The 13,841-nt window shown below is 44.0% G+C and overlaps 1 protein-coding gene across 1 annotated transcript; it reads left to right on the top strand.

Moving 5' to 3' along the window:
• The first annotated feature begins 326 nt into the window (after window positions 1-326).
• LOC139417229 (actin related protein 5) lies at window positions 327-13,443 on the top strand. The gene is made up of 9 exons (XM_071166475.1): window positions 327-729; window positions 896-1,134; window positions 8,845-9,014; window positions 9,286-9,503; window positions 9,831-9,968; window positions 10,130-10,228; window positions 10,370-10,509; window positions 10,664-10,796; window positions 12,785-13,443. The coding sequence occupies exons 1-9, from the start codon at window positions 346-348 to the stop codon at window positions 13,076-13,078; spliced, it is 1,815 nt and encodes a 604-aa protein (XP_071022576.1). The 5' UTR covers window positions 327-345; the 3' UTR covers window positions 13,079-13,443.
• Window positions 13,444-13,841: the final 398 nt, after the last annotated feature.

Below are 13,841 nucleotides of genomic sequence, written 5' to 3'. Positions count from 1 at the left end.
ACTCAAATTCATAGACAGGGCTATGGATGCATGGACTGACCATCCATGATATCAAAAGTATAGTTTAACCATGTTTTGTTTACAAACATTGGAGTAAAACAAGCTTATATTTTGGGTTCTGATGGGGTACAGCAGTTAAACTAAGCTCATGAGGCGTGTATACGTTATATTCTTTAATAATCTATTGGTACAATTCATTTATAAGTCAAAAAATGGATGTACCAACTTCTGACTGCCCCTTTAATAATTGTTACTTTGTCAAAACGTAACGAGAGCTATGCGGAACTTTTGGTTTCTGGTACAAGCTTTCTAGTCGGACGTATTTTGTAGTAACACCCTTTCAAAATGACTTCCAAAACAGACACAACATGCAAAATATTTTCTTTTCAAGACTACAAATCCTCTCCCGATCCGATTTTCGAGATTTCTGCCGAATGCTTACAACCATCACCAGTTCCGATAATAATAGATAACGGCTCTTTTCAAACAAGGGCCGGTTGGGCATGCAAAGGGGACGAACTAGGCGCACCGCGGCTTCTGTTCAAGTCCGTGGCGGCGAGGAGCAGAGGGGCAGCGCGAAGTGAAACCCAAATCGGCAATGACATTTCTAACCTCGAGCCGGTGAGATGGCTCCTGAAAAGCCAGTTTGACCGAAATGTGGTTGTAAACTTCGAGATACAGGAACTGATGTTTGATTACATATTCAGCCACCTCGGAGTTGTGACTGAGGTAAGGTGTTCAAGTTATGTTGCACAATTTCCTATGTTGCTTGTCCTGTTTAGACCGTTCTGCCTTCTCAGTCTTGAATATAACTTACTGACAACGGTAGCTAACTAGATAGTTGCTCCTTCAAGCACATCTGATGTGGTTTCTCTCCTTTCTCTCCCCTCTTTAGGGCAGTGTTGAACATCCTATAGTGCTCACAGAGGCGCCCTGCAACCCGCTGCACAGTCGCCAGATGATGTCAGAGCTGCTCTTTGAGTGCTACAGAGTTCCTCATGTGTCCTATGGCATAGACTGCCTGTACAGCCTCTACTACAACAATGCTCTCAGCAACCTCACACACCAAAACACCGGCATTGTCCTCTCCTCTGGCTACCACTGCTCTCACATCCTACCCGTTATCAATGGAAGGTAAAACCACTATACAGCAAATCACATTTTATTGGTCACATACACATGGTTAGCAGATGTTATTGCGAGTGTAGCGAAATGCTTGTGCTTCTAGTTCCAACAGTGCAGCAAAATCTAACAAGTAATCTAACAATTCCACAACAACTACCTAATACACACAAATCTAAGTAAAGGAATGGAATAAGACTATATACATATAAACATATGGATGAGCAATGACCAAGCTGCATAGGCAAGATTGTGTAAAATACAGCATGAACATATGAGATGAGTAATGCAAGATATGTAAACATTATTCAAGTGGCATTATTAAAGTGACTAGTGATCCATTTATTAAAGTGGCCAATGATTTCAAGTCTGTATGTAGGCAGCATCCTCACTGATGGCTGTTTAACAGTCTGATGGCCTTGAGATATAAACTATTTTTCAGTTTCTCTTTCCCAGCTTTGATGCACCTGTACTGACCTCGCCTTCTGGATGGTAGCGGGTTCAGCATTCTAGGTCAGCATTCAACACCATAGTACCCCAATAGGCAGTGGCTCGGTGGTTGTTGTCCTTGATTATCTTTTTGGCCTCCCTGTGCCGCGGGTGCTGTAGGTGTCCTGACCTCACCACCCTCTGGAGAGCCCTGCGGTTATGGGCGGTGCAGTTGCTATACCAGGCGGTGATGCAGGCCAACAGGATGCTCTCAATTGTGCATCTGTAAAAGTTTGTGAGGGTTTTAGGTGACAAGCCACATTTCTTCAGGCTCCTGAGGTTGAGGAGGCGCTGTTGCGCTTTCACCACACTGTATATGTGGGTTGACCATTTCAGTTTGTCCGTGATGTGTACGCCAAGGAACTTAAAACTTTCCACCTTCTCCACTGCTGTTCCATCGATGTGGATAGGAGGTGCTCCCTCTGCTGTTTCCTGAAGTCTACAATCATCTCCTTTTGTTTTGTTGACTTTAAGTGAGAGGTTGTTTTCCTGACAGCGCACTCCGAGTGCCCTCACCTCCCAATAGGCTGTCTCGTCGTTGTTGGTAATCAAGCCTACTACTGTTGTGTGGTCTGCAAACTTGATGATTGAGTTGGAGGCGTGCATGGCCACGCAGTCAAGGGTGAACAGGGAGTACAGGAGGGGGCAGAGCACGCACCCTTGTGGGGCCCAAGTGTTGAGGATCAGCAAAATTGAGATGTTGTTTCCTACTTTCACCACCTGGGGGCGGCCCGTCAGGAAGTCCAGGACCCAGTTGCACAGGGCGGGGTTGAGACCCAGGGCCTCAAGCTTTATAATGAGCTTGGAGGGTACTATGGTGTTGAATGCTGAGCTGTAGTCAATGAACAGCATTCTTACATAGGTATTCCTCTTCTCTAGGTGGGATAGGGCAGTGTGCAGTGTGATGGCGATTACATCATCTGTGGGCCTATGGGGCGGTACGCAAATTCAAGTTGGTCTAGTTGGTCTACAGGTAAGGTGGAGGGGATATGATCCTTGACTAGTCTATCAAAGCACTTCATGATGACAGAAGTGAGTGCTACGGGGTGATAGTAATTTAGTTCAGTTACCTTTGCCTTCTTGGGTACAGGAACAAGGATGGCTAACTTGAAGCATGTGGGGACAGCAGACTGGGATAGGGAAAGATTTAATATGTCTGTTAACACATCAGCCTGGTCTGCGCATGCTCTGAGGACGCAGCTAGGGATGCCGTCTGGCCCGGCAGCCCTGCGGGGGTTAACACGTTTAAATGTCTTACTCACGTCAGCCATGGAGAAGGAGAGCCCACAGTCCTTGGTAGCACTGTATTATCCTCAAAGCGGGCGAAGAAGGTGTTTAGTTTGTCTCGAAGCAAGACGTCGGTGTCCGTTACGTCACTGGTTTTCTTTTTGTGGTCCGTGATTGTCTGTAGACCCTGCCACATACGTCTCGTGTCTGAGCCGTTGAATTGCGATTCCACTTTGTCTCGATACTGACATTTATCTTGTTTCATTGCCTTGCGGAGGGAATAACTACACTGTTTGTATTAGGCCATATTCCCAGTCAACTTTCCATGGTTGAATGCAGTGGTTTGTGCTTTCAGTTTTGTGTAGATGCCGCCATCTATCCACAGTTTCTTGTTAGGGTAGGTTTTAATAGTCACACTGGGTACAACATCTCCTATGCACTTCCTTATAAACTCACTCACCGAATCAGCGTATAAATCGATATTATTCAATGAGGCTACCCAGAACATATCCCAGTCCGCGTGATCAAAATAATCTTGAAGCGTGGATTCCGATTGGTCAGACCAGCGTTGAATAGTCGTTGTCACATGTATATCCTGTTTGAGTTTCTGGCTATAGGAAGGGAGGAGCAAAATGGAGTCGTGGTCAGATAGATTTGCTGAGGGAGGGCCTTGTATGCATCGCCGAAGTTAGAGTAGCAGTGGTCCAGAGTTTTGCCAGCGAGAGTACTGCAATCAATATGCTGGTAGAATTTAGGTAGCCTTGTTCTTAAGTTTGCTTTGTTAAAATCCCCAGCTACAATAAATGCAGCCTCAGGATATATGGTTTCCAGTTTGTATAAAGTCTAGTGAAGTTCTTTTAGGGCCGTCGTGGTATCGGCATGAGGGGGGATATACACGGCTGTGACTATAACCGAAGGATAATACGATCGGCATTTCATTGTGAGGAATTCTAGGTCAGGTGAACAAAAGGACTTGAGTTTCTGTATGTTGTTACAATTACACCATGAGTCGTTAATCATGAAACATACACCCCCGCCCTTCTTCTTCCCGGAGATATGTTTATTTATGTCGACGCGGCGCACAAAGAATCCCGGTGGCTGTACCGACTCCAATAGCATATCCCGAGAGACCCATATTTCCGTGTAACAGAGTATATTACCAGTCGATATTACTTACCAAGCCAAGCAGACAGACCCAGCGCCAGGATAAAGTGATTAAGGGTGCAGTTGAAATCGGTGAGAGGGGAAATGTTTTTTGGGGTTCTTGCATTGGAATTATATTGAATTCTGCTTATATCACGCTATACCACAATAAACACCAAGTTCAAATTCCGAGAACATTGTGAGCTTTTGAAGTGACAGGTTGCTGCCAAATCTGTAGCCCATCTCCCCTACGCTGTATCAGCACAATGGACAGTGCCCTACACACTAAAGAAAGGTCATTTTGGAAATGAATGTAGGCTACCAGACAGATAGGGTAATTCACCTATTACAAACAGCCTATGTGAATGCAGCCAAACACAGCTGTCTCACCAAAATAATGCAAACTAAATGCTGAAAGTAGAAACCTAGTAACTCATGCAAAACAAAAAAACGGAATTGATAGTTTGGTTTAGAATACCGACACAACTGCAAATGCAAACAAATGAATGTGAACAGAACAGGGGTAGGCCTACTATAGGCTTATAAACAAAATATCAGATCGATAAAGGCATAATACAATCTATATTTAGACTAGTTACATTAACAGTAAACAAACAAACGCAGTAAACTAAAGGCAAATAAAAATAACCAAAACATAGCCTACAGCCTACGACAGTGAGACGCAGTCATGCACAGCTGTCTTGCCAAATAAATAGACCCATAGGTAGGCCTATTTCAAACATGGATGCAGCTCATGAGTTCAGCAACATGTTGCGATACTGCACAATACACTTCTGTGGATCAAATTCGACCCACCCACTCAATTTTCAATACACCCACACGTTTTCAATACACACAGTTCCATTTACAACCACGAAAAGCAATAGGCTACCAAGAAAGCTTACATTCTATTTCTATAATGAAACATGCCTATGCATTATAATTATATTGAATTATGCTTAGATCACCCTATACCACAATAAACAGAAAAGTTCAAATGCCGAGACCATTGAGTGCTTTTGACCAAGAAGTGACAGGTTGGCACTCTATCGGCACCACGACAGCGCCCCTACGCACGAAGCAAGGTTGGTTTTGGCAATGAAAATAAAGGCTGGCTAAATAAGTCATTTTGCCATTTCTTACCCTAGGGTTTTGCTGAGAATGACACCACTTTATACCACCAAGATGTTGATCAAAATCTACCAGCTAAATCGTTTCTTACCCATTTCCGAAGAGTTGCAGCCTCCTTGACGATCTGTTGAACGTCCTGAGTAATTGATCATTCAATACTTCCCCAAAAATCTTCTTGTAAGATCCCCCTCTAATGCCAGTTGGATTAGTTGAGCTTTCCTTGGGTGTAGCATGAGTCGTCGGTGCTGACTGAACACATTTGCCGAAGTGGAAAAGGAATTCTTAACAGCTGCCTGTCATTAACAAGTGTTGACACCTCAGCTTCCATTAGGGCTGTCCATGACCTAGAGCCAATTTATCTGACCATTTCTACCGGTGTACATGCCAGTTCTGATTTTTACATGCACATTTTCGTGGAAGAGTTTCATTTAATTTATAATAAAGTCTTTGTATCTCAATCATTGCATGTGGTTAATCCAAATTCTAAAAGTAACTTCTATTGCCATTGACAACTATGTAAAAAATAGCCTAGGTTAAGCTAACAAATAAAAACAGCCTGCAGGTAGAAAAAAAATCCTGATTTAAAAATAAATATCCTATAAATCACATTGGCTATGCATGGCCTGTCTGCAAGGAACTTGAAACATTGTATTCACTTGGTTCCAGCCTGAAGCTCATGCTAGCAAACTTGCAACATTGTATAAAATATTCTGGGCCCTCAGAGTTACCTGCTCCAGTGAGCTCAGGATAGACACAGCTGTAGGTTATTTGGGCAAGGGATAAGAAGTAACCAGGTAGGCCTATTTTATGACGTTTCCACTAGATCAGAGCATTACATTAAGAATCCACTCATTTGAAAGAGTGTCCACATACTTTTGTATATATAGTGTATTTAATCACAGTGTGCTTAAAGCATCAGACAAGCTCAGTAGCCTACATATAGTTGATTTTATTAAAACACATACAGTTGGGTGTGTTTATATAGTGAAAAATACACAAAAAATGTTGGTCGAAAGAACCAACGATTCTAGGTCGACCAAATGTTTTTTTTTGTCGGGGACAGCCTTACACTCAATCATTAGAACCTTTTTGCTATTTTGATTTAGGGACACAAAACTTAAACTGAGATGGCACAAGTTTCAACGGAGGGGGCTAAGCCTCCTTTTGCCCCCTTGTCTAGCTCACCAACAGAGCTGTTTTTATCAAGATACAAATATCCTGGGCTTTTTCATTTGGTGCATACAGACACAGCTTGGCTACACTTTAACCGCGAAGCATCCACAGTGCGCTCTCATATGGAACTCAGCGAGGACTCTTACTTTTGTAACTAATTTGTAAACATTTTAACAATGTGATTTAACCGATTTGAAGTTGTGAAAATAGATGGTAAAAATGCAGAATGGTGTTAAATGCCTGCAAACAGCTTGGGGAGTTAAATTATTTCACAGATTTAATCATGTAATATTAGGCTTACTGATTATTTCTTTGACAGTCCACGAGCTACCGGACATGAAGTTTTCTGCTAATGTGCAACATTTGGTAGGCTGATGGAAGGCTACTCAGAGTCAGAGTCTGTGCTACAGAGACGCCTAATCTCAACATGCCGTGCTCATCATGTGAAATGAGTTTGCTGGTGGTACACGCAGCTCAAATTATATGTAACAACACCACAGGACATGAAACAACGATGCAAATGTAACAGCAGCACAACAAAATAGATAAAACATGTATTTTTCAAATGGTGCAACTAGTGCTTTCTAACTGCACTGAACCAAAATAGTGGGGCGGGAGTGAAGCAACACTTTCCAGTCAGCAAAACCATTCATCTTGTGGTGATGGGGGTGGAAAACGCGGTCTGTTAATTATTATATCATATATTAGATGGATGTACAGTGGGGCAAAAAAGTATTTAGTCAGCCACCAATTGTGCAAGTTCTCCCACTTAAAAAGATGAGAGGCCTGTAATTTTCATTATACGTACACTTCAACTATGATAGACAAAATGAGAAAAAAAACAGAAAATCACATTGTAGGATTTTTAATGAATTTATTTGCAAATTATGGTGGAAAATAAGTATTTGGTCACCTACAAACAAGCAAGATTTCTGGCTCTCACAGACCTGTAACTTCTTCTTTAAGAGGCTCCTCTGTCCTCCACTCGTTACCTGTATTAACGGCACCTGTTTGAACTTGTTATCAGTATAAAAGACACATGTCCACAACCTCAAACAGTCACACTCCAAACTCCACTATGGCCAAGACCAAAGAGCTGTCAAAGGACACCAGAAACAAAATTGTAGACCTGCACCAGACTGGGAAGACTGAATCTGCAATAGGTAAGCAGCTTGGTTTGAAGAAATCAACTGTGGGAGCAATTATTAGGAAATGGAAGACATACAAGACCACTAATAATCTCCCTCGATCTGGGGCTCCACGCAAGATCTCACCCCGTGGGGTCAAAATGATCACAAGAACGGTGAGCAAAAATCCCAGAACCACACGGGTGGACCTAGTGAATGACCTGCAGAGAGCTGGAACCAAAGTAACAAAGCCTACCATCAGTAACACACTACGCCGCCAGGGATTCAAATCCTGCAGTGCCAGACGTGTCCCCCTGCTTAAGCCAGTACATGTCCAGGCCCGTCTGAAGTTTTCTAGAGAGCATGTGGATGATCCAGAAGAAGATTGGGAGAATGTCATATGGTCCGATGAAACCAAAATAAAACTTTTTGGTAAAAACTCAACTCGTTGTGTTTGGAGGACAAAGAATGCTGAGTTGCATCCAAAGAACACCATACCTACTGTGAAGCATGGGGGTGGAAACATCATGCTTTGGGGCTGATTTTCTGCAAAGGGACCAGGACGACTGATCCGTGTAAAGGACAGAATGAATGGGGCCATGTATCGTGAGATTTTGAGTGAAAACCTCCTTCCATCAGCAAGGGCATTGAAGATGAAACGTGGCTGGGTCTTTCAGCATGACAATGATCCCAAACACACCGCCCGGGCAACGAAGGAGTGGCTTCGTAAGAAGCATTTCAAGGCCCTGGAGTGGCCTAGCCAGTCTCCAGATCTCAACCCCATAGAAAATCTTTGGAGGGAGTTGAAAGTCTGTGTTGCCCAGCAACAGCCCCAAAACATCACTGCTCTAGAGGAGATCTGCATGGAGGAATGGGCCAAAATACCAGCAACAGTGTGTGAAAACCTTGTGAAGACTTACAGAAAACGTTTGACCTCTGTCATTACCAACAAAGGGCATATAACAAAGTATTGAGATAAACTTTTGTTATTGACCAAATACTTATTTTCCACCATAATTTGCAAATAAATTCATTAAAAATCCTACATTGTGATTTTCTGGATTTGTTTTTCTAATTTTGTCTGTCATAGTTGAAGTGTACCTATGATGAAAATTACAGGCCTCTCTCATCTTTTTAAGTGTGAGAACTTGCACAATTGGTGGCTGACTAAATACTTTTTTGCCCCACTGTATCTATTTTAATACAGACTTGCTCAAAACATTACCAATCATTTGAAAATGACAAATTACCAAATGGATCATGATCACTTTCTGGTTAAAAAAAAGTGGAGGTGCAAAAACACAAATTTGCATCCCTATTTTGAAAGTGGGGGTGCAGCTTGCACTGTTTGCTCCATTGCTCAGGCGTGCCTATGTGCCATTTTAATACATGCCACACAACTTGTAACATTCTTCCTCTGGTGTTTCCCCAGGCTGGATGCAGGGAACTGTAAGCGTGTGAACGTGGGCGGGAGCCAGGCGTCCTCGTATCTCCAGCGTCTACTCCAGCTGAAGTACCCTGGTCACCTGGCTGCCGTCACCCTCAGCCGCATGGAGGAGCTGCTCCACGAACACAGCTACACAGCCACAGACTACCACCAAGGTCTGCCTGCCATGAGGCCAGAGATGTAGTGAGATTATATGAAACAGTAACTGTGGTGCTTTACTTTATATGTGACTCATTTTTCTCTCTCTCTCTCGGTGTCTCTCTCTCTCTCTCTCTCTCTCTCTCTGTGTCTCTCTCTCTCTCGGTGTCTCTCTCTCTCTCGGTGTCTCTCTCTCTCTCTCTCTCTCTCTCTCTCTCTCTCGGTGTCTCTCTCTCTCTCTCTCTGTGTCTCTCTCTCTCTGTGTCTCTCTCTCTCGGTGTCTCTCAGAGCTGGAGAAGTGGCGCAGTGTAGAGTTCTATGAGCAGGAGGTGCACCGCATGCAGCTGCCCTTCTCTGCCAAGGGGCTGGGCGGCGTGGTGAGTGTGGAGGAGAGGCAGGAGAGACGCACCCAGCAGCTGCGCAGGCTACAGGAGATCAACGCCCGGCGCAGGGAGGAGAAGCTACAGCAGGACCAAGAGCGGTTGGATAAACTACTGACAGTGCAGGCAAGAACCATTACCTTTTAACGACTTGGTCAGCTATGAACCTTAACCTCGACCCCCTTTCTCCCCTAAACCACCACATTTCACTCATAGACCTAAGCTCTAAAGCTTTCCTTATCATTTTAACCACCAGTCGTATTCATTGAGGTAAACCGTCTGTGTGTGTGTGTGTGTGTGTGTGTGTGTGTGTGTGTGTGTGTGTGTGTGTGTGTGTGTGTGTGTGTGTGTGTGTGTGTGTGTGTGTGTGTGTGTGTGTGTGTGTGTGTGTGTGTGTGTGTGTGTGTGTGTGTGTGTGTGTGTGTGTGTGTGTGTGCTTGGTCATGTGCGTAGGAGCTGTTGGAGGACGGCTACCTGGAGCAGTTCCATAAGAACCTGGTACAGCTGAATATGGACTCTGCTGAGGAGCTGCAGTCCTACATCAACAAGCTGAGCCTGGTGGTGGAGCAGGGCAGGCAGCGGCTCTTACAGGTGATCATAGGGGCTAGCAAACGATAGCATTGAGTTAGGATGGCAACGATGTCCAACAAAACAGTTTGTTCAAAACAGCCTAGACTATGGCAACATATCACAGTGTTGGGAATAATGTTGGTGTTAAACTAATTGACAAGTAAGACATCTCTCTCTGTCAGGCCTCAGAAATGGAGCAGCCAATGGACGAAGGGGACGGGGTGACAGAGATGGATCCAGACTTCAGCGAGGAAAACACAGAGACAGAAAAACCTGTGCAGGTAAAGCAATATTCTCTACTATTTTAATGGTATAAACACAACAGTCTGAACCACATTCATACTGAACGAAATATAGATTGTGATTAAACCTCTTCTGATGGAGGCTCCACTAGCCCTGTTGACAACCTCCTCTCGCCACAGCCGGTGTTTAACATGGCAGAGTACCATCAGCTGTTTGTGGGCACGGAGCGCCTGCGAGTCTCAGAGATCCTCTTCCAGCCGTCGCTGATAGGAGAAGACCAGATGGGCATGATGGAGACGCTGCAGTATGTCTTAGCCGGGTAATCTACTGCACATTTCCTCGCTATACATGTTTAATTGTACTTTTTATTTTTATTTTTTTAAACAACACGCAGATGGCCACAATAACTAGAGCATGATTCACATAGTAGCTGAAGAGGTTGATCATAGTTTGCATGACTTGACTGTGTGCAGGTATACTCCTGAGCAGCAGGAGGCACTGGCCCGTAATGTGTTCCTGACGGGAGGGAACCTACAGTATCCAGGCATGAAGGAGAGGATAGAGAGAGAGCTGCTGGCCATGAGGCCCTTCCAGTCGCACTTCCAGGTATAGTAAACGTCGGTGTATGTGGGAATTTACTGCTCCGAAGGACACCGTTGTGTCATGCAATTTATATTGGTTCATGTTGAGACAAAGAATATTCTATACCAGCAGTATAAATACACAGTCACCTGTACAAGTCTTAATTTAAACAATACGGTGATAAGGAGAGAACCATATTACAACTTACAGAACATTGGGAAAGTATTCAGGCCCTTGACTTTTTCCACATTTTGTTACGTTACTACTTTATTCTAAAATAGTTTTTTTTTTTTTATCCCCTCATTAATCTACATACAATACCCCATAATGACAAAGCAAAATCATTTTTTTTTGTTGAAATATCATATTTACATAAGTAATCAGACCCTTTACTCAGTACTTTGTCGAAGCACCTTTGGCAGCGATTACAGACCCGAGTTTTCTCGGGTATGATGCTACAAGCTTGGCACACCTGTATTTGGGGAGTTTCTCACATTCTTCTCTGCAGATCCACTCAAGCTCTGTCAGGTTGGATGGCGAGCGTCGTTGCAAAGCTATCCAGAGATGTTCGATCGAGTTCAAGTCCGGGCTCTGGCTGTGCCACTCAAGCACATTTAGAGACTTGTCCCGAAGCCACTCCTGCGTTGTCTTGGCTGTGTGCTTAGGGTCGTTATCCTGTTGGCAGGTTAACTTTCACCCCAGTCTGAAATCCTGAGCACTCTGAAGCAGGTTTTCATCAAGGATCTCCCTGTACTTTGCTCCGTTCATCTTTCCCTCGATCCTGACTAGTCTCCCAGTCCCTGCTGCTGAAAAACATCCCCACAGCACGATGCTGCCACCACCATGCTTCACCATAGGTGAATACCATATTGGCATTCAGGCCAAATAGTTCAATCTTGGTTTCATCAGACCAGAGAATCTTGTTTCTCATGGTCTGACAGTCCTTTAGGTGCCTTTTGGCAAACTCCAAGTGGGCTGTCATGTGCCTTTTACTGAGGAGTTGCTTCCGTCTTGCCACTCTACCATAAAGGCCTGATTGTTGGAGTGCTGCAGAGATGGTTGTCCTTCTGGAAGGTTCTCCCATTTCCACAGAGGAACTCTGGAGCTCTGCCAGAGTGCCCATGGTGTTCTTGGTCACCTCCCTGACAAAGGCCCTTCTCCCCCGATTGCTCAGTTTGGCTGGGTGGCCAGCTCTAGGAAGAGTCTTGTTGGTTCCAAACTTCTTCCATCTAAGAATAATGGAGGTCACTGTGTTCTTTGGGACCTTCAATGCTGCAGAAATGTTTTGGTACCCTTCCCCAGATCTGTGCCTCGAAACAATCCTGTCTCGGAGTTCTACGGACAATTCCTTCAACGTCATGGCTTAGTTTTTTGCTCTGACATGCACTGTCAACTGTGGGACCTTATATAGACAGGTGTGTACCTTTTCAAATCATGTCCAACCAATTGAATTTGCCCCAGGTGGACTCCAATGAAGTTGTAGAAACATCTCAAGGGGATCAATGAAAACAGGATGCACCTGACCTCAATTTTGAGTCTCATAGCAAAGAGTCTGAATACTTATGTAAATAAGGTATTTCTGTTTTTAATTTTTTATACATTTGCAAATGTAAAAATATCTGGTTTTCGCTTTGATTTGATTTTTTATTTAACCTTTATTTAACTAGGCAAGTCATTTAAGATAAATTCTTATTTACAATGACGGCCTACACTGGCCAAACCCGGACGATGCTGGGCCAATTGTGCGCCGCCCTATGGGACTCACAATCACGTCCGGTTGTGATACAGCCTGGAATCAAACCAGGGTCTGTAGTGACGCCTCTAGCACTGAGAGGCAGTGCCTTAGACCCCGACGCCACTCGGGAGCCCTGAGCGATTGAAAAAAATATTTTAATCAATTTTAGGATAAGGTTGTAACGTAACAAAATGTGGAAAAACTGAAGTGGTCTGAATATTTTCTGAATGCACTGTAGTTGAGCAGCATAGTACACTGTTTTGACTCTGCTCTCCAGGTGATGATGGCGTCGCGGCCTGCGGTGGATGCCTGGTACGGGGCTCGGGACTGGGCCTTGGAGCACCCCCCTGGCGGGGAGGGCTGGATCAGCCGGCAGGACTACGAGGAGAAGGGCGGTGAGTATCTGAGCGAACACTGTGCCTCCAACGTCTTCATCCCCATGAAGATCGCCAAACCAGTCCCGCGCCTTGCTGAACCTCTGTTAGTGCCCATTACCACGATGACAGCAGCTTCCCCCGACAGTGTTTCAGCCTCTCCATCAACCTTCACCTTGGCACCGACCCAAACTTGAACTCCTCCACTTTCTCTCATGAGCACTTATGGGAAAGAGCATAACTAGGTGGGTGCATCTCACTGTATAATCATGGTGCTGTGCATTTTGGGATTTCAAATTAGCACAGAAGATGATGGACCAATGGACCACTCATGTTGAATGGTTACAACTTTAGACCGGTCTGAAGGCATTGGGCTGTTTGGTTGTGTTAGTCCTTTTTATACTTCATCACATAAATGATTTTGTTTTTTTACCTGTGGAGTTTTTATAATACAATCAAGCTATGTTTCAGATTCAGTCAAGGATATGTTGTCAACCAAACACCTAGATACTACAAGCTGGCATTTGCTGTCAAATATTACAATAAAAACATACTTTTTGTATAAGACTGTCAAGTTCCTCTTTGTTGTATGCTGTATCTAGAAGAGCGAAATCCATATCCACATGAGTATTACTGCAGTACACTATTGTGCCACAGGGTGGTGTTAGTCTACAGTACAGTAGATTTCCCCCCCCACACACACCTTTGACCAAACAACTGAATGCTCAGCCAATACAAGCTCTTCAGCAGCTTGTAAAGCACCATTGGCCGCATTACTGGGATGTAGGAACATCCCCTTTTTTACAGATGTTTTGTTATAGAGATACACATAGAGTTAGATCTCTATTGTAGTATTGCCACACTGTGTCCTGTTAGATATATAGTGCCTTCAGGAAGTATTCATACCCCTTGACTTATTCCACATTTAGTTCTTAGCCTGAATTTAAAATGTATTAATTT

This window comes from Oncorhynchus clarkii, chromosome 9 (assembly GCF_045791955.1).
Source record: "Oncorhynchus clarkii lewisi isolate Uvic-CL-2024 chromosome 9, UVic_Ocla_1.0, whole genome shotgun sequence".
In the NCBI taxonomy this organism is placed as follows: domain Eukaryota; kingdom Metazoa; phylum Chordata; class Actinopteri; order Salmoniformes; family Salmonidae; genus Oncorhynchus; species Oncorhynchus clarkii.
The sequence above is the reverse complement of the archived record's forward strand: the minus strand, read 5'-3'. Positions and strand labels throughout refer to the sequence as shown.